Below are 20,475 nucleotides of genomic sequence, written 5' to 3' on the forward strand. Positions count from 1 at the left end.
GTGTGGTGGTGAGAAAAAGGCTCAGATATCTCTGAATCATTTTTGTTCAGACATGAAAATGGTGTGTGGGAAGGGCCATGGATTCCCAGTGTTCCTCACCGTCTCCTTCTGTAATCTTAGTAACACTTCTTTGTCCAGTTTCAGTAACATCTGTGCTGCTTGTGCCAGTTTGTGCAGAATTTCAGAGGTCACAAGTTGGTCATTGTTCTGTTTGGGGTACAACAGGTGCCTGGACGGGTATTGAATTTCAAAGGTGGAAATGGAAGTTGCTGTCATTCATCTGGATAGATGCTGTGTAATTCCGAAACACCTTAGGCTGGTGCTGGGGTATCCACTTTTTGTACATGAGTTGTATTTATCCAGATAAGCGCTGACTTACACGTGAGAATGAAAGGGTAGAAACTTCATGCTGACTCCAGTTCTTGCTGCCTAACACCATATTATGAATACAGGCACCACAAATGTTTAGGTTTGTATTTTAATGTCTAAAAAAATAAATACTCTGGATGGTTTTGTATATTCAGTCAAATGGTGAAGAGAGGGACTTTGTCCTACCCTGTTTGAAAATGAATACTACGTTACTATGCACTAATGCATACTGTATACTGTAAAGAACACTTACAGTGACCTTAAAATGCATTATCTTCTGTGTTGTCAGAGAGCAGCGGTTTACAAATGGTTAGAGTGATTAGATGACATAGTTTATGTGTAGTGAGCAACTGCTTGTGAAGCAAGTAATTAAATGCAAAGTATACTTGAAAATGTAATAATACGTTGAAATTCAGGGCAGATTATTTCCAAGCATCGTTGCAAGAATCTGTCTTGTCTCTTTGTATTCTGGTATGAATAGAGATTTCTGGCAAAATGGAAATTCAATGCATTCTTTCCTTCCAGTGAGGACGCTGTTTTGGAATGGCAAAAATTAGAGTCTTTTTACATAAAATGCTCTGTTATGGGATCTTGAACTGGAAATACTGTACGAAGTGGGAAGAATAAACCAAAACCTTTGTCCTTCCAGGGATTTTATTGAAGTATTTTTTATTTGCCTGATGCTCTCTTGTGAAGTTTGTTGTTTCTCTTTGTGCTTATTGTATTTTGCGGTGAACTTTACTCCTGATTTCTTTCTTGTTCAGGGAAGTGGCTTATCCCTGTCCCTAGAGCATAGCCTAGCTGTTCAGGCTGGCCTGAAAAGCGTCTTGCAGTTATTGAGCTCTTGTTTTGGCTGAATTTCTCAAATGTGTATCACATTATATGTATGCATTTGATTATTGTTTTCCATTAATACGCTAGGCTGAAATATATGGATTCCTTCTTTTGCTTCCCCCATTGAGCTGCATAGTTGTTCTGTAGTGGATCAAAAATGTTGCTAAAGACTTGTTTAAAAAAACCCCTGTGACTTTTGCTTTGTTACCAGATGGAAGTTTTATTGACAGACCCTAACACTTAGCATGCTTACATCTATTTCAGAAAACAGAAAGAGATGGTCACAAAGTCAGAATGAAAAAATTGTTTATAAAAACCTATGGAGTTATACGGCAGGTTGGCTGGTGCTAAACTGTCTTATAGCTATTGGTGTTTTTTTAATCGGTGTTTAATCAGCAGAGTTTTTTGATGGAATTAGACCAACTGATTACGTAGTAAATCAGATGGAAGTAAAAAATCCTCATCCTGAGCTGTGTTTTCTTTAACAGCCATGTAGTGTTAATATTGTACATAGGCCTAGGAGTCCAAATTAAGTTCTAATTATTTATCTGTTGACAATGTGAAGTTATCTAGAATTGGAGTAGTGTGTTGGGTAACTGTTGTTGGGGTGTGGATTTTTGGTATGTGTTTTTTGATTGACGTGTTCCCCCTCCCTCCCGCCTCCCCCCCAGTCTGGAAAGCAGCCAGCGTGGCTTGTGAGGGATCTTGTTGTTTTTGGAATGAAGTGACACTGGGGTTGAGTCCAGTTATGGTGGCTGGCAGCTGAAGTAAAGGAAGTACAGCTTTACAGGGTGAGGGAGAAAAGGAAGTTTGTACAAAAATGGAAACGTGGCAATCAGGATTATTAAGATAGGGTGGGTTTTTTGAGCAACTAGTTTCCCAAAGCATATTCCCACTAGCATGTTTTTTTTAATAGATAGTTTTGAATGCAGTCAACTTTTGTACGGATACTTCCCTCCACCCTCATAAAATATTTTTAGTGGTTTTTAGAGGTACTTCTATTGCTGCAGTTGTAAAATGAGCTCTTTTATCTGTATGAACAAAACATAACGGCACAAAATAGACCATAGTTGCAAGATTATTTAATTTACCCAGGCCTCTAAGATTCATACTGTGCGTGGAGGTGACTTTCTCAGACATCTTGAGTCCTTCCAGAATCCCAGTAGACAACATGAGGAGAAACAGGAGTCAGCCGGCAACCCCCCAGAAGATCGAGGAGCCTGCTGGGCTCTTGCTGCTGTCCTGCTGCCCGACAGCGTGACATGAGCCTCTGCTTGCCGGCTTGCTTCTCGGTAGGCAGACGAAACCACACGCGTGGCCAGATCTTCTTCACCTGGCGTAAGTCAGAGCAGCTTCGCTGGAGAAGCTGCGTTGAGTCCCAGGGCTGGAGGCAGTGCCGCTGGGGTGAGCGATGCTCTGCGCTGGGCAGCTGCCTGCTGCCGTTGCAGCCAGTGCTCGCTGCCCAGCTCCTCGTCGGTAAATCAGCCCCGGAGTTGTTTATGAAACCGGCAGCAAAATAGGCACGGTGTGTGGCGTGGTGAGTCGATAGTTTTTTCTGTTGCCATCTGTGTGTGTAGACCATTATAAAACCTGTTAAAAATGAGGTCTGTGCTTCTGGTGCACCTACCTGGATCCACAGGTGCTGCACAAAAAAATAGGAAATTTGAAAGAATGTAGGCGGGAGTCAGTTTTTACATTTAAAGGCGTATTTCTGTACGTGTGGGTTGTGTACAGGTAAATGATGCTGACATTCTTGGGAGATTAATACTTTCCATTGTGTAGGAAACACAGACATCTTAATCCCTGTTCAATGCTAGTGAACTATTCGAAAATAACTAACCTCAGTTTTTAAGCAGCAGTGCACCAGACGCAAGGGAAGATGCTAAACCCCACTCAGGTTGTAGTCCAGAGATGACGTGTATAGGCTGTCAGATGTAAGTCTCTGCACTTGCATGTAAGTATGAGATAGGTCTACTTATTCTAGTGTTTGCTGATCCTTTGACTAGGCAGTTCAGTACTTGAGCTGTCTGTCTGATCAATACATTATTGTATTGATTGTACAGTCTTGTTTAACTTCTTCATCAACGACCTGGATGAAGAGTTAGAATGTACCCTCAGCAAGTTTGCTGACGACACCAAACTGGGAGGTGTGGTAGACACACCGGAAGGCTGTGCTGCCATTCAGCGTGACCTGGATAGGCTGGAAAGCTGGGCAGAGAGGAACCTGATGAGGTTCAACAAGGGCAAGTGCAGGGTCCTGCACCTGGGGAGGAACAACCTCATGCACCAGTACAGGCTTGGGGTGGACCTGCTGGAGAGCAGCTCTGCAGAGAGGGACCTGGGTGTCCTGGTGGACGACAGGTTAACCATGAGCCAGCAGTGTGCCCTGGCTGCCAAGAAAGCCAATGGGATCCTGGGGTGCATCAAGAAGAGTGTGGCTAGCAGGACGAGGGAGGTTCTCCTTCCCCTCTACACTGCCCTGGTGAGGCCTCATCTGGAGTACTGTGTCCAGTTCTGGGCTCCCCAGTTCAAGAAAGATGAAGAGCTACTGGAAAGAGTCCAGCGGAGGGCTACGAGGATGGTGAGGGGACTGGAGCATCTCCCCTACGAGGAGAGGTTGAGGGAACTGGGCTTGTTCAGCCTGAAGAAGAGAAGGCTGCGAGGGGACCTTATAAATGCCTACAAATATCTGAAGGGTGGGTGTCAGGAGGATGGGGCCAAGCTCTTTTCAGTGGTGCCCAGTGACAGGACAAGGGGCAATGGGCACAAACTGAGGCACAGGAAGTTCCGTCTGAACATGAGGAAGAACTTCTTCCCTCTGAGGGGTGATGGAGCACTGGAACAGGCTGCCCAGGGAGGTTGTGGAGTCTCCTTCTCTGGAGATATTCAAGACCCGCCTGGACAAGGTCCTGTGCAGCCTGCTGTAGGTGACCCTGCTTCGGCAGGGGGGTTGGACTAGATGACCCACAGAGGTCCCTTCCAACCCCTACTATTCTGTGATTCTGTGATTCTGTGATTATCTGCTGTTCTAGGCAAAATCCAAGCTTGAATTTAACTGCAATTGGAGAAGACTGAAGTTTGACTGCAACTTCATTGTCTTACCAGGAAGGGCTTTTGGGCATAACACAAATTGACTGCAGATAAGTTAAGGCTTGAACTATTGAAAAATTACAGTCTGCGCATCCTCTGTAAAGAATAAAGAAAAATTTGTCTAAATTCATCACAATTTGTGTTGATGTTGAGCATGCTTTAATTTGGGCAAGACTTCCATTGCAATGCGTGGTCTTGATTGGGGTATGCGGAGTTCGGGATTAGCAGTTTGGTTATGACAAGGTACCACCAAATACAAGTCTCTGTAGGCAGTTTAAGATGGTTTTGGCAATGAACAAATGTTAATATACTGCTGAAATATTAACACTGGTAATCATTTAGCTGTCATATGGAGTATTAAAATTCTTCACGTAAAGTTCTTGCTCGATGCATTATTATTAACTTACAAGTGAAACCCTCAACCTAAATATATACCATTGTCTTGACAACTTCAAAACAGAAACTAAAACGCTTTCCTTTTTTTGTTTACTAAGGTTTCTGCTTAGAAACCAAAGCATGAAGTGACTTTCCGTTTCTGCAGGAAGATTACCACACTCCCTGGTTGAAGCGGCACGTGTCTCGGTCTGCTGGAGAAGGGCTGCCATGGCACCGTGCCGCTGCGCTCGGTGAGCGAGGGTATCTCAAAGCGAGTGAGGGAGGACCACTCTGTGACCCAGCTCACAGCTTTGAAGAAGTTCGTGGAAATGGTCATGCTGTTAGGTGTTGAAAACTCAGAGGAGAGTGAGCGAGGAGGCCAGTACTGGCTGAGAAGCAGTGGAAGGAGTAAAGCCAGATCAGACCCCAAGCGTGAGCTCCAGGGAGGAAGGTGCGGGTAGTACCGAGCTGTTGTTTCCAACCAGAGGCATATCAAAAGTTTCCCTTGCCCAGTGGTGATGGGAGGGAGGTTGTCAAGGACAGGTGAGGGTAGCTGCAGACAGAAACATAGCTAGTTTTAAAATTTTGCAGATGGTTTATAACTCCTGGTTCTGTGACTGAGCTTCCAAGTGATGTCAGTTGCCTGAGGCCAAGTTGCAAAGGACTCAGTTGAAAGTAAGCTGAAGGTTGCCAGTGGCTTAAGGGTGAAAATATGCAATGAATTGCATAGAAAAACAGTTAGCTTATTATAAAATGGCTTGTAGGAGCGATAATTATCAAGGGTATGGAAAAAATTGTGTAGTTGATACTGGAGGCAATTAAGGTGGCAAATACAGAGGTATGATGACAAGAAAAGCCAAACCATTAGGGAACAACATAATTATGGAGTCTGAGAACAACTACAGAGAGAGAAATGCAAAGTATTGGAAGTACGCTGAAATAAATTGATGTTACGGTGTTAACATCTGGCTGTCTGCAAGGCAGGCTGGGTCTGTTTGGACTAAACCTTCCACGAAATTTTTGATGAAATATATTATGGACTTAGAGAGCCAGAACAAGCCTTCAAGTTCATTAAAGAATATGAAGGATCTATGAAATCAAGAAAAAAGTTGCTGATAAGATGTGACAGAACAGTCAGCTTACATGGAAAGATATATTGGAAATAAACTATGACACCATGTTATTTCCAAACTATGAGTGATGGTGAAGCAGAGCTTGAAAGCAGAGGGGTCCTGGTGGTTAATCAATGTGTTTGCTACAAAGCGAGGAACCTGATCAGACGAGTGACTGTGGCCCTTGGCGCTCCCCACAATGGCTGTTTGTGTAGGTGGTTGAATTTCCAGCAGAAGACCCCGTACCCTTCCAGATAGGGCAGGTGTCTCAAGTGGAAGTGGCTTTTGGAGACATGGATGAGTTAAAACAGAAAAACTGCCAGTGGAGTGGGAGAAAGCTACTGGAGAGTGGCCACCAAGGGAAGCTCTTGGCTCTCTCTCATGATCATCTGCTTTTAAAGCAGATAAGATTCTTTATCTGCAGTTGCTCTCAAGGGAAAGTTTAGAAAGAGGTTAATGTTTCCAAACATCCGTTGAAGACTGAGGGAGAAGGGTTAGTAAGCATTGGATTTGACTATTTCTGGCCGTTTAGACAAAGGACCTGAACTGGTTAGCCGCAGCTCTGCAACCTTGTGAGCCATTCCTCACTTCCATTCACTTGTGTGAGGCTGGCTATTAATTACAGCACACTGACGTATGAAAACCAAACTGTTATTTGAAATGGGTTTAATAGTTTTGGTGTATATAAATAGACTATCTGGTATGACAGTACAAATACTCTGCTCTTTACGTTTTAGGCTTTATTTGTATAACTGTAGTCTGAGTCTGCAACCTTTTGTTGTCACTATTTAGATCTGTAAAGAAAAATTTAATAGTGTATGGCACAATATGTCTGCTGAAACTGAGTAAAATACTACAGTTCCATAAACTGAGGGGAAAAAATAATTTTTTTCCTTTGGTAAAGTCATGGATTTATTCGGTTGAAAAAAACCATGGAGCAGCACCCTGCCACGCACAGCGGGTGCAGCAGCTCGTGCCCTGCGCAGCACCGTCCTCTGCACTGGATAAGGTGGAAATCCTGGGGAGAGGGGAAAAGATATGTGGTAGTGCAGTGGAAGACCGTGTGGCAATGGAGGGGATGGAATTCAAGTCTCATACATACCTTGGTTTGGCATTACATGATTTCTAGAGGCTGGGTATTGGAACTTGGCTGTTCTCAGGCTGTGGTTTTTTTTTTTGCTTTAGTACCTCACTTCTAAGTCAACTTTGATGAAAATTGAAGGCAACTCAGTATGTGTTAAGATCCTCAGACACTCAAAAAAAGGCTTACTGTAATTCTAAGAAATTTTTTTAAAAATAATCATCAAATCAGAATTAAATTTATGTTGTTTATCTGTCTTCTCCTAATTCTCTGTGATCACATGCTGACTGTTTTGTCTTCCATGCAGATTTTCTTGGTAATGTGTCATCTGTTTGTGTCTGTGGAAGTGTAAAATGACTAATTCTTTCTACTATTTACACTTGTAAAGTAACAATTCTAGTTTTGTTCTTGAATCAACTGCTAAAAGCCCTTCAGTGGAAATACTACAATAAGAAAATTAAATCATTGGTCTTAGGTATTTATACGTTAGTGATGTTATATACTTCACCAAACAAAACAAAATTACCTTGGCAAGACTGTCTTTCCTGTGAACGTAAAATTGCTTGCACCAGGCCAGGGTTTGAAAGCTATAAACAGGGACATTTGTGGAGAGAGGAATAAATTTTAACGTATTTTTTTAATGCATAAATATATACACATATACATTGATTAGTTTTTTTGGACAATGAAAAGGAGGAGTAAGGGCGAAGAGTTTACGTAGGAATCCCAGCTGACTGGTGCTGTTACTGTGCGAGGGCGACACATCCTGGATTTCTCCACTGTAAAGTTCAGCAATAGTTTACGAGTATCTCAAAATCCAGCTTGTGAGTCCTGGAAGGCGTCCGGATTTCTGCGCGGTGGTGCGTGTGGCGTGGAGGTAGCTCTGCACGAGGCGGGACAAGCAGCCGTTTCGCTTGGCCCTTTGGGTTGAAAGTGCTTGAAGCTCGTGGTGCTGGAAGCACAGATATCCAGATATTCACAAGGGTCTGTAGTGATAGAACAAGGGGGAATGGCTTTAAACTAAAAGAGGGCAGATTTAGATTAGATATTATGAAGAAATTCTTTACTCTGAGGGTGGTGAGGCACTGGCACAGGTTGCCCAGAGCAGCTGTGGCTGCCCCTCCCTGGCAGTGTTCAAGGCCAGGTTGGATGGGGCTCTGAGCAACCTGGTCTGGTGGAAGGTGTCCCTGCCCATAGCAGGGGGGTTGGAACCAGATGAGGTTTAAGGTCCCTTCCAACCCAAACCATGCTATGATTCTATGATTCTAAATGACTCTATCAGCAGATGCTTCCGGGAGGCTCAGCATCCGCAGGGCACGAGGCGGCTGGCAGGCGGGGGGCTGGGGGAGCTTGGCCAATGCGCGGGAGGCCGAGGGGCTGGCGGCAGGCTGCGAGGCAGGTCTGTCCCCTGATGCTGAGGAAGCCTGGCTGCCTGGGGAAACCACGTTGCAGCGCAAAATCCAGACCCTGGACCTTGTTTTGCTTGGTGGGAAGGCGGGGTGGTTAGGTTCTGCTGGCTTTCCACTACTGCACCTCTGCAGTAGTGCTCTTTCTAAACACCAGTGCTTTGTGTTCCAGAGAGGTGTGGTATTTGTGGAGATACCTGTTTGCTTGGGAGGTCTTCATGTGTGGGAGGCAGCAGGCCCGAGGCTCTGGGAAGCACTGGCAGCCCCAGAGACAACCTGACACCACTCCTGTGTGTGTCCATGCCCCTTGCTGCTGCCGGCTGGGCTCCTCACGGAGATCCTGCCACCGTCGCTTGCTCCCCTCTGCCTCTGGCAGCTGAGCTGGATCGTAGTGAGTTATTTTTCTGCTCCTGGAGAAACCCTCTTTTACAAATACCGCTGTTAGAGAATCCAGTGAGTGGCTGTCAGAAGCGCTTCAATTTCTTGGTTGCCTTTTATCTGGATAAATTCTGCCTTTTTCCCTGGAATTTTAGGAGGAGGGCCACTAGGATTTCTTTTGCGTAGTTATACAGCACAGATGTGTGTACATTAAATATATGTTGTGTGTACTGTCATTTCCAGTATTCCAATTCAAGTACCTTTTGATTTAGCATTAAGAGGTAACTGATTGCTTTATTAAATGGATGAGAATTGCTTATTTTCCTGGATAGTCTTCAACACTGTTGAGAAATTAATGGCAGTTTCAGAATTTATGAAGGGCAAAGAAATGGCATTCTCTGATTCAAAGAGCTAATTAGAAGTAAATGCTTGTGGGTATTGTGTCCGTCCCCCCGTCCCCCCCCCATGTTTTAGGAGAATTAGAGGAAAATTTAATAATTGCTTTAAATTTTACAGGCAGCCAGCATCAAGAGTGAAATGACCTTCCCTGCGTTTCAACAGGAGGATGTAAAAAGTGACATCGGTCAAAAACTGCCAGACCAACAGTGTCTCCTGTTCACCGCAAAGGAGGAAGATTTAAAAACAGCAGAGACCAAAAAAACAAACAGAGCTCATGAGTATGAAAAGGAAAATACTCGTTCTGTTTGTCTTCTGGAACAGAAGCGCAAGGTTGTTTCTTCAAATATTGATGTGCCACCAGCAAGGTAGGTGAAGTTGGAGTTTTTTTGTTGTGTTTTCTTTTAAGTTCCCCCCCCCCCTTTTTTTTAAATGGGATATTACAGGCAAATTTGGTAAGCAGTAGGATGAACTGGTAAGAGACCAGTATTTGTGTCCAAGCAGTCCGAAGTCAATCACAGCTCTGCTGCTTGAGAGATCCGCTAGAAAATCAAAACACTGGTAGCAAAAACTGTGACCATCTTCAGTGTAGGAATTTGTATTGCTTTTGCAATGTTTTTGCTTTTATAATGTGCTGCACCTGAGGTAGTCCCAGAAGAGGACGTGACTTAACAGGAAGAGATTGTTGACCCAACTTCACCCCGAGAAGTAATCTTCTAAGTTAGACACAGAATCATCTTACCTGCTAGCAATTTATTTTTTTTTTAATTTTAAACTGTGATACCTGCAGCCACTTTATACTCGTGGGAGTGCTGCATAGTGAGGATGTAGTATCTTATGTTCTCTTATATCCCTGTATAGGTATACAACTGGGCCGTAATGCGGTCTGTGAAATGAATTAATAGAAAAAAGTAGTGAGGAAGGGCAAATGCAGGGGAGTAAAATTTGTACAAAACAGGGATTTGAGGATTTTGGTACTGCTTTTTAATCTGTTATTCCTTGAGGATCTGTTGCGAACGCACAGAAATGTTTGTGTCTTCAGCATTCGCATCTGGGCAGTTACTTTAATTGTAAACTATTTATAGGGAATTATTTTGAGAAAAATAATTATTCTTTAATCTGAGACTTAATGTGTATCACAGCAAGGAGTTGAAAGTTGATTTGTCTGATTTTTTTTCCTTCCTGATACTTAGGTGGAATAATAGTAAGAGAAGGAGAAACTGAGAGTTTCATACTGGCCAGTGATTTAAAGAGAAGGGGCTGGAAAATACAGAGTCTAGAACTTTGAACTTTGGGGAAGGACTTCACTGCTTAGAGAGAGAAAGGGTATGACTCCTCTATGAAATGCTGAACATCAGTATGCAAGAAACATATCTAGTAATGCTAAACAGATTCACTTGTATCAGTGGTGAAAAACTGACAACAAATTGGGTACTCTGCATTGCAAGATGACAAGTGCTTTTTCCTTTTTGTTGCTTGTGATTTCATGTTGGCATCAGTCTTACCTGCAAAGATCAGTGAAATGCCTTCCGAGTTTATAGTGCTGCTTAAAAAATACGTAGTCAGACTAGATGTTTGGTTGGTTTTTGGTTTGTTTGCTTTCTAAAAACCAGCGGGTTCTGCCACATTATCCAGAACAGGATGAATGTCGTTTTCCTCTGGCTTTCATAGGTGACACTTGTGAGACTTGTAAAGTTCATGAGCATTTTGACAGGAATTTTTTTTCTCCACATGTATCTAGTAAAAAGCTATGCATTAAAACCTTGAAAATATTAGGATAGTTATTTGACATTTTCACCAGTAATCAACCCCTTAATTGCTGAGTGCCCTTCTCATTCATGCTTATGTGCCTCAAAGCAAATAGGATGGTCAGAAAATTCAGGTCAGCAGGGACCTCAGGAAGTCACCTGGTCCCACCTCCTGCTCAAACCATAGGCTAACATTTCCATTTTACAATTCAGGCAGCTCAGGTACAGGATCCAAGTGTCTTTTTGTGTGGCTTCATGCAGATAATCCACCTGCATAAGGAGTTGAGCTCCACTTTTTGTAACTGCAAGATCATCCTTCCTTGGAAGAGAGGATATTTTTTCCTGAACAACGTGGAAAAGAGAACAAAGAAAGATCTTTAATGCCTTCTTAAGACTAATTTTGATGCCAGTTTGTGAGCACAAGATATGTAAGATGATAGGAAATACATTCATTTGCAAAGGTGCCTTCTAAAATTGTTTGTTGTTCCTGTATTTTGGTGTGAACAGATAAATGATCGTATTATGTTGTTGCATGTTTTCAGACATGCAGGTTGAGCTGCTGCATAAGCAGAATTAGAGAATGAAGTAGAAAACAAACCTACAGCCTGAATTTGATAGTGTGACAAACACCTTGGTCACTATTGCTACAGTTCTGAGGACAAGTTTAAGCTTCCCTTTTAACGTGAGGAGATTTACTAGGCTGTTTGTCCACGTGGGATGGGAAGAGTGCTAAAATCTTTGCTTGGAGGTCTTACTAAGTATTCGTTGTTGTGATGGGGGGAATGCTGAGTCTCTCTTCCTCTTCAGGAAGAGATTACTGTTTAATAGCTTTGTTAGTGATCTGGATGAGGGGATTGAGTTCTCCCTCAGTAAGTTTGCAGGTGACACCAAGTTGGGTGGGAGTGTTGATCTGCTTAAGGGTAGGAAGGCTCTGCAGAGGGATCTGGACAGGCTGGATCGATGGGCTGAGGCAAACCGTAAGAGGTTCAACAAGGCCAAATGCCGGGTCCTGAACTTGGGTCACAACAACCCCATGCAATGCTACAGGCTTGGGGAGGAGTGACTGGAAAGCTGCCCGTTGGAAAAGGACCTTGTGTTGTTGGTTGACAGCCAGCTGAACATGAGCCAGCAGTGTGCCCAGGTGGCCAAGAAGGCCAACGGCATCCTGGCTTGTATCAGGAATAGTGTGGCCAGCAGGTGTAGGGAGGTGATCCTACCCCTGTACTGTGCACTGGTGAGGCCACACCTGGAGTGCTGTGTTCAGTTTTGGGCCCCTCACTACAAGAAGGACATTGGGGTGCTGGAGCATGTCCAGAGAAGGGCAATGAAGCTGGTGAGGGGTCTAGAGAACAAGTCTTATGAGGAGTGGCTGAGGGAGCTGGGGCTGTTTAGTCTGGAGAAGAGGAGGCTGAGGGGGCACCTTATTGCTCTCTACAACTACCTGAAAGGAGGTAGTAGTGAGGCAGATGTTGGTCTCTTCTCCCAAGTAACTAGCGGTAGTACGAGAGGCAATGGCCTCAAGTTGTGTCAGGGAAGGTTTAGATTAGATATTAGGAATAATGTCTTTACAGAAAGAGTGGTCAGACATTGGACCAGGCTGCCCAGGGGAGTGGTGGAGTCCCCATCCCTGGAGGTGTTCAAAAAACGTGTAGATGGGGCACTTCAGGGCATAGTTTAGCAGGCATGGTGGTGTTGGGTTGACGATTGGACTTGATGATCTTAGAGGTCTTTTCCAACCTTAATGATTCCATAATTCTGTGATTCAGCACAGTTTGATCTTTTACGCTATGATCACCGAGAAGTGAGAGTCCAGGCATTTGACATTCTTCTGCCTCTTTATAAGCCCGTTCTAGTCTTCTGTGTAGGACTGCGCTGATAGAGATGCGTGCTCCGTAGAGGTGAATTCCTCCTGGTAGGGCTTGTTGGGACGACTGTTGTCTTCTCTGGTGAGAACATCCATCTGCCTTTGCAGCTTGCTGATTGCCTTCACAGATTATTTATCATATCCAGTTGTGAAAGGTCCTCGTGAATTAATCAGATGATGTTTACAAAAGCGTGGGAGAAATAAGGAGTTTAATATGATCTTCAGTTTCTTATTGCTACATATGGCTTCTTTACAAAAAACTTCCAGCTATCATTTTGAAGCAGAAGAATTCTATGGAAGTGAAGCTTGCTATTTATTTTGTTTTAAAACTGTAGTGGAGCTGAGAAGGTTGCCAGCTTTACTTCAGATGCCAAGATGAAGGGTGACATTAAATTTTGCAGTGTCCCACTAAACCCAGGACGGCATGTAAGTGATTTTGAGGCAGAATTTTATCGTACTGCAGTATCCTTATCAACAAGGGCATATGAGTATTTCCATAAGAGCTCTGAAAAGGTGTCTGCAGAAGAGCTGGTGACATGGATAACTGTACTTCACTGTGACTACAAAATGAAACAAAGCCCATCTCATCTTACCTGTTTTTAAGGATTTCAGTGAATAAGAATTAAAATCTTTGTGAGGCGTTGCATCCAATATAACTAATGGTTCATAAAACACTGGCATAACAAATGTTGCTTCTGAGGCATTCAGCTGCAGGGCTTTCATTATTGCTATAGACTCTGAAATTTTAGAAATGTGAAAATAGCTGAGTACCTGGGGTTTCAAGTGGTTGGTACTCGGGTGCGCTGAAGTTACAGTAGATGGAACTGCAGAGCAGGGACAGGCTGGTGGCTGTCTCACCGGCGTGTGCAGAAAATTGGAAATGAATAAAATCATGGACACTTCAGAGTTTTGTTTGTTAATGAAATCTGGGAAGAAGAGGTACATCTAATAATAATAATACAGTGTAATTAATAGCCCAGCAGTTACGCACTTGCCTGGAACATGGAAGATGTGGGTTCAAGTTCTTTTGTTCTTGTTTTTGGAGCAAAGACCTGAACTGGGGTCTCCGGTGTACAAGGGAGGTGTCTTAACCATTAAAGTCCTGGCATATTCAAGGTGCTTCATAGGGCAGCTCTTCAATAGTGTCAGGCTAAATGTAGCAGACCGAAAATAAATATTTTATAATATGAAGGAGAACATTAATACTGAAATGAAATTAAATTCTGAAGTTGATTGTTTACGTTTGCTATTTCGTCTTGCATAAATACTGCAGACCTTTCTGCCTATATTATGTGCTGTACTGGAAGTGTCTTTTGCATTAAAATAAGGGGAGACCATGACTTTTTTGTACTGATTTTTGTGTTTTGAAATGCAAAAATGAAATGAGAGGCTAACAGCATAAAGTCTTTCCCTTTTCAGATTTTTTCATTTGGTCATTTTGAACAAAATTTATACAAGTTAAGTAGCTTTTCTACTTCTGAAGCTCAGATGAGCAGAAATGTTAAGCTTGAGTAGATGAATCATTTCAAATAATAAGGAAATTTGAATTCCTTGCTGTCTCTTTAAAGTTTAAATTTACTGGTAGTTTTGGTGCATTGAGGACCAGTGTCTTGGAGAAAGTGGTCTGGCCACTCAAGTATAAACTGCAGTTATCTCTGAGAATTGAGATGTTATCTGTACAACAGAGGAGAATGTGCTTTACACTGACCTCCAGTTCAAACACGGGCTCTCAAACATAGCCCAGATCCCTAGGATCTGAGTAGTGAAAGGTCATTTTCTAAAAAGAGAGTGGTGTCACTGAGGGACTAACCGCCTTGTCTTGTGGGCAGAAGCAAGCACAGGTCTACCAGAGTTTTGGGCAGCTACATTTGTGGAGGTCGGATGTAAGCGAAGATGACGTCCTGAGTAGGCAGCGACATGCAAGTTAACAGAGCCTTTCTGCTCATTTGTATTCTCATCAGTTACTTACGGGAATCCACACTGGCTCCCAAAGTAAGTCAAAGAACGGCGAGAAAAAGCCTGGGCTGCTGATACGGTGGGTGTGAGGGTGTGAGTCGTGGTGTAGGAACCCAACGCAGGTCAGGCATATGGGGAACGGCTTCTGTCCCGTGGAGGACGAGGATGGAAGGGTGGGTGATGGAGAGCAAGGGATGAAGTTTCTTTTTTTCGAGTAAAATGTGAGAATAGATGTCTGGAAATGGTGATGGGGTTAAAGGTCCTTTTAGACAGAAGTGTTTTGAACAGCTGTATCTGGAAACCCTTCAAAACTCATACGCATTAGTGTCAGAAGTGGTGTCCTTTCTGGTGTCCCAGAAAGGCAGAAGTGGAAACATCTGGAAGATTAAGAGAATTACAGAAGGAACAAGGCAGGCTTCCCTTCTACCCATCTGATGGGTGGGAGTGTTTGAATAGTTTTGCTTTTGTTAGCCTTTTGCTAGGTGGCCTCAAAATACTGTGAAATCTGTATTATCCCCTTGACATATCATTCTCCTTTCCTCCAGTCCTTCTATACCCTGTGTTCTCTGAAAGAAAAAAAAAAAAGTACAAACTTTCTAACTGCCTAACTTGTTCTACATTAAGTTTGTGCTCTTAAAGGACAAGCCAAAGCTAAACCTCAGCTGCTTAAGCACTTCCTATAGTGTGAAAATAGCTGTTGTGCAATAAAACCCTCTGGTTCACTGCTATTAAGCAATGATATTTGCCATGACAATAATACATTGGATTTTACTATATTCTTTTTATATAAAAAAATGCTCAATTACGGCAAAATTTATTTTGACTCATGTACCTATATCTACTAATTAGTTCATAATTTAATGGAGGAATGTGTGAAATAAGTGAAATAAAGTAAATGAAATGTCTCTAGGAATTCTCTCCCCTGTTGACTCTTTAGGTCCTTCTAGAATAGCTGCAGAAAACTGGAGCAAAATGAATTGCAGCTGTGTTTTCTGACCATCATTGGAAAGAAACAGTATAGGCAATGCTGCGTTTTCATCCCTAAATTATTTTCTTGCCTGGTCTCTCCAGGAATGTGGCTCTGGGCAGCCTTCTGATTAGAGAGGGTCGTGTTGATCTGTAAGGCCTGCTGGGCATGACTGATTATGCACCATGCATATCAATGGAAACATTTACATATTTTCATAGCCAAAACTCTCCAGGAGCCTGACTCCAAGGTCAAAAGCAGTATTTGCTTAACTATGATATTCTTGCTAGGAGGACATCCCATTCTACTCGCCGAGAGAAGAACCTGGCGACCAAGTTGTGCTTTTCTGTTTTTGCGATGTTCTTTATTCAGAGATTGTCTTCCGTGATGCTTCTCTGTCTGTTTTAGAAGGCTTCTCAGTTCTCCTTGTGGAAGCTCCTTTCCTGTATTCCTCACATTTTTGGCAGAGTGGATTGATGGGGCAACTTCAGAGGGCATCAACTATTTGTTGGCTGCTGAGGCTTTTCAGTCAAATAGGTGAAAACAAAAGGCCAAGAAATCAGGCTGTGCTTCAGATTTACTGCAGCTCTGTGAGTTTCTGAGCTCTGTAGCTTTCCTTCTAGCCCAGAAGTACTTCGCTGGGGTGTGAGTTTTTCCCCAAGTTTTTTTGCCATGCCGTAAGTTGAGTGCTCCTGTTTCTTAACTTTTATTTTCTGGGCATCCATGATAGTTAGAAACTTTGACGACAGTTGTTTTTAATGGAATAAGAATTACTCCCTGAATCATTCCCATATTTCAGGGCTTCTGTGGAAATGTTGGTAGTTGGCATTACTGTGCGTTTAAAAGCAGTGTCTTCAAATATCCACAGCAGCCAATTACTGAAGTAGTAAATTGTTGCTTTGTTTTGCTAGACTACTTTAGTTAAATTTGTGTGCAGCTTGATTGGGTTTCACCCAAGCAGTCATTAGAGCTTGATTATGTTTAATATTGATGGTAAACTGCTCGTCATGGTCTGCTGCAAAAAGGTGTGGGGCCTTCTAGGATCTGACTATTAAAGGGAAAAAGAGGCTTATCCAAAGAGCAGCCAAAGAATTGGTCTCTTAGCACATTTTGAAGTGAAACACTATGTATTTCTTGATGCTGTTTTCTAATATGAAATTTTCTATGCATTCTAGAAGGACTGTGTATGTGCTTTAAGCTCTAGATGCCTTTGATCTGCCTGCAGCATGTGAAAGCTTTGTAGCAGAAGCTTTTTTGAAAAATGTAGATTAAATTGCAAACAAACTATGCAGGTAGCTACTGCAGAGCCAGACAAGAACTCCCAAAGTCACCTTGCTCATTTAACTGGAATGTCATCTTCCAGATTACTTGCCTGGGTGTCCATAGTGTTCGTTGCCCCGACAGCAGAACATGCTTCTCACGCTACGGAGACAGATGATGGTGTTTGTGACAGCTTGCAAACTGCTGGAAACTCACCTTTCAAGTGGTGAGATGGATCCAGTCTCAAGAGTGCTGCAGAACAGAGGGACGTGCTCAGTAGGACTGTCCCATTCAAAGGGTGGCTGAACATAGGGATGGTTGAGCTTGGTACAAAGAAGACTGGATTTCAGTGTGAGGTGGTACAGGCTCGGGTGTTAGCATTCAGAAGTCCCCATGGCCAGAGAGCTGCAGCAGTATGCTGGATAGGATAATGTGTTGAAAAAGGTGTAACATTCCCTGCTATAGAAAAATTTGCTCTGAAAGTGTGCATAATGTATCTGCATTTTTCAGTGGACTTTTGTCAGTTCCCCCATTTCTCTCCTTTGTGTAGTACTGCGTGCACATCTGAGAGTTTTGTACATAACTGTATTATTGACATCCCCACAACCATCGTGTTCGGTCAAATGCAGCTTGGAGAGGAACCAGTCATGTGACTCACACCATTTAGTCTTTCACCATCAGTCTTAGACACGCTGGCTGGCCTATCCAGCAGGATTTTGCCAACGTAATATTCTTGTTAGAGTGTGAATTTTGGATGAGTTAACATTACTCTTGAGGTATTTTTTTCCCAGTAATGTTCAAAGCAGAGGGAACATTAGTCTCATAAATAAAGCAAAGTGCTTTTTCTGTTCTTTACTTTTAATGTTTTGCAGTTGATAGTGATTTTCACACAATTTAATATAGTGGCAACTACGTGTCGTTATGCTCTTGGAGCCCGGTTTACTATATTTGATCCTGTGAGAGCAGAATGTGATTTAAGAGTGATGGACCATTCAAGAATACAGATGAAGCTTACTTCTCATGAAGAAGTGGCTTTCTGTTTGGTGGAGCTTTTTGTAGCAGTGAGTCATCACAGAGACGTCTTAGTTCATTGTTCCTGGGTTTTCAATTTTCACCCTGTCTTCTGATGTGTGCGGTAGTATTCATGTTAGGAGAGGGACCTTCTAACACCAGTTGGTGACTTCAGCTGTCTAGTTTTCTGGCCAATGTCCAGTTTTTTAACTGTGGACTTGCAATGACATTCCCAAGGAATGACGTTCCAGTGAAAAATAAAACCATGAAAATTTGATTGTGCAATTAAATGTGGTAGTGCTAAGTTGTCTTACTGCCTGACATTGGAGTCTGTATTACTTTAGGTAATTAGTATTTTTCAAATGAAGATTTTGCTTGTGCATGTATACATGTATATACACATACCTATGTATATATGCATGTATTTATAAAGAAGTTTCACATTTCTCTAGAAAATCCTGTATTCAAAGCACTGCTGAGAAAGATTTGTCTTCATCTATGGAGGTGTAACTACTTCCCATTAAAATCTTCTTCCCCTGGTAGCCAAGACAGAAGGCTAAATAATTTGATCTGTGTGTTGGAAGTTGCCAATGGACAATGATCTCATTACCAAGCAAATTTCAATGAATTCCTCTAATGTGGTGCAGAGAAATGTGTCCTTAATCTGCAGCGACCGTTAGGCGCTGGTTCTTGAAGAGCTGCATTCAGTGAGTGCTGCTGCTTTATCCCTTAGCCATTGCTGTGAATGCACGGCTTGTTCTCAGCTCTTCAGTTCTCTTAAAAAAATGGAGTGTAATTTCAAAACACTCTTCAACAGCAGGCAATATTCAATAAGAGTAATTTCTTTGTGGTTTGTGATAGCTATGGCACAAAAAAAATTCCTCTTGAAATGCCATCTGTGCTGAGAAAAAGAAAGAAGTCAATGGGTACATGGTTTGTAACTTGTGTATCTGTGAAACGTGCAAGAATGGGTTACCATGTATGTGGTTACATAGATTCTATACATCATAGCTGTGTTCATAGCTACAATTTTATTGAAGTGCTATAAAATTAAAACATTCCAGTTTATGCAGTGGTATTCAATGTTGTGTTGTTGAGGTCAGCAAAGAATGAAGCCTGCCTTTTGGAGAGAAGTTGTATCACTGATTGCTATTTGTAAAATATTTTTAGAAATTTCTGTCTTAACTCCTTTAGCATTATTTCCGTGAAAAATGCGTATTACACATTTTTTTTTTAAAGGGTGGTAGAAAGTGTGACTTTTCTCCATTTATAGTAATATGCTTGCATTATGTGCACGAGGGTTTTTCAGTGTTTTGTTTGTATCCCTAAGACAACTACACTACAATGAAACTCATCTGACCTGATTTTTTTTTATGTGGTATGTAAAGTATATAATTGATTTGTATAGATGAAAGGCTATTTTTAAGATGCCTTTTATTGATGTCTATAGGAAAGATTTGCTCATCTCTATTGTATGATGGTTTATATACATCAGATACCTGGTTTGCCTATTACTACAGTTTTTGTGACAACAGGAGCATTGTCAAAGGATGGAGCACTTAATCACTTGAAATATCAATATCTAGATTAGGATATTTACATAAACCATTTTTTTCTAATGGATTTTTTTATTTGAAGCAGAACCAAATCTTTTTGTGGTTTTTAGTAATCCTCATGGTTTAATACAAGCTCCAACTCTTCCCTTGTTACTCCCTGATCATTTTTGGAAAATAGTGGAACAGAAGTGTTGCTAGATACACAAGGTCTGCATGAAACAGCTACAGTTTGTGCTAACTTGGTAGTCTTTCTGAGTAAAATACCCTTTTGACTTCGTTACTGAAGCGGCACTCGATGGTAGTGTGTTGCACCGGCCATGTACTGTCCGTGACTTGCAGGGTGGATTTTGCTCGCGGTGGAAAGCCTCATTCCATACCTGGCTCAATGGCTGCTTTTTGGAAGCTTGCAAGAGTTAACCTGTTGGGTTCAATGTGTGTTTGATACATACTGAATGACTAGTTCACAGTTTTCTTGAGCCAACAATAAAAAGTATTTTTTGTTCTTCAAGTACGCTAGTCAGGCTCGCTGTGTAAGGAGTTTTGCAGGTTTTCACGGGTCTGTATTTTAGATGTTGCCCCAGGAATTCCTGGAGGTGATCTGATACTGTGTCTGACAAGTGACCTCGGGCCGTCTGTGCTTGGTACCCAGTGAACAGAACAGAGGTAGTAGCATCTGCAGTGGACCAGGAGGAAGCTGTGCATGAAATATGAACTTCTGCTATTAGTGGTTTTAGCAAAGAAAGAACATCCCTAAGTACCTTGCTTATCCATCTACATTGTAAAAGATGAAATGAGATGAGACATTTTGCTAAAAATATTTAACATTCCCTAGCAAATATATGCTTACACTTTGTATAGAACCAACATTTAGAGACATAACTTCATTCTCATTTTGGGATAAAACATTCACTGTTAGTGGCTGTGTATGTGAAATGGTTTGTTTGATAACCACATCTTCAAAATAGCCTCCTTGGGGAACTGAGGGAAAAAGTATGGAGTAACACTGCCAGAAAGCAGTAGCAGAGTGTTTCTTTTCTTTAATTACACATTATACTAAGTTCTAGGTATCTGA

The 20,475-nt window shown here is 42.2% G+C and overlaps 1 protein-coding gene across 7 annotated transcripts in view; it reads left to right on the forward strand.

Moving 5' to 3' along the window:
* ZNF704 (zinc finger protein 704) overlaps positions 1-20,475 on the forward strand; it is a 115,445-nt gene that overhangs the window by 11,412 nt on the left and 83,558 nt on the right. For all 7 annotated transcript variants that reach the window (XM_075415958.1, XM_075415959.1, XM_075415957.1 and 4 more), the window contains exon 2: positions 9,162-9,409. In XM_075415958.1, the coding sequence (XP_075272073.1) occupies positions 9,162-9,409 (248 nt within the window). The remainder of the gene's footprint in view (positions 1-9,161; positions 9,410-20,475) is intronic.

Source organism: Opisthocomus hoazin, chromosome 3 (assembly GCF_030867145.1).
Source record: "Opisthocomus hoazin isolate bOpiHoa1 chromosome 3, bOpiHoa1.hap1, whole genome shotgun sequence".
Lineage (NCBI taxonomy): Eukaryota > Metazoa > Chordata > Aves > Opisthocomiformes > Opisthocomidae > Opisthocomus > Opisthocomus hoazin.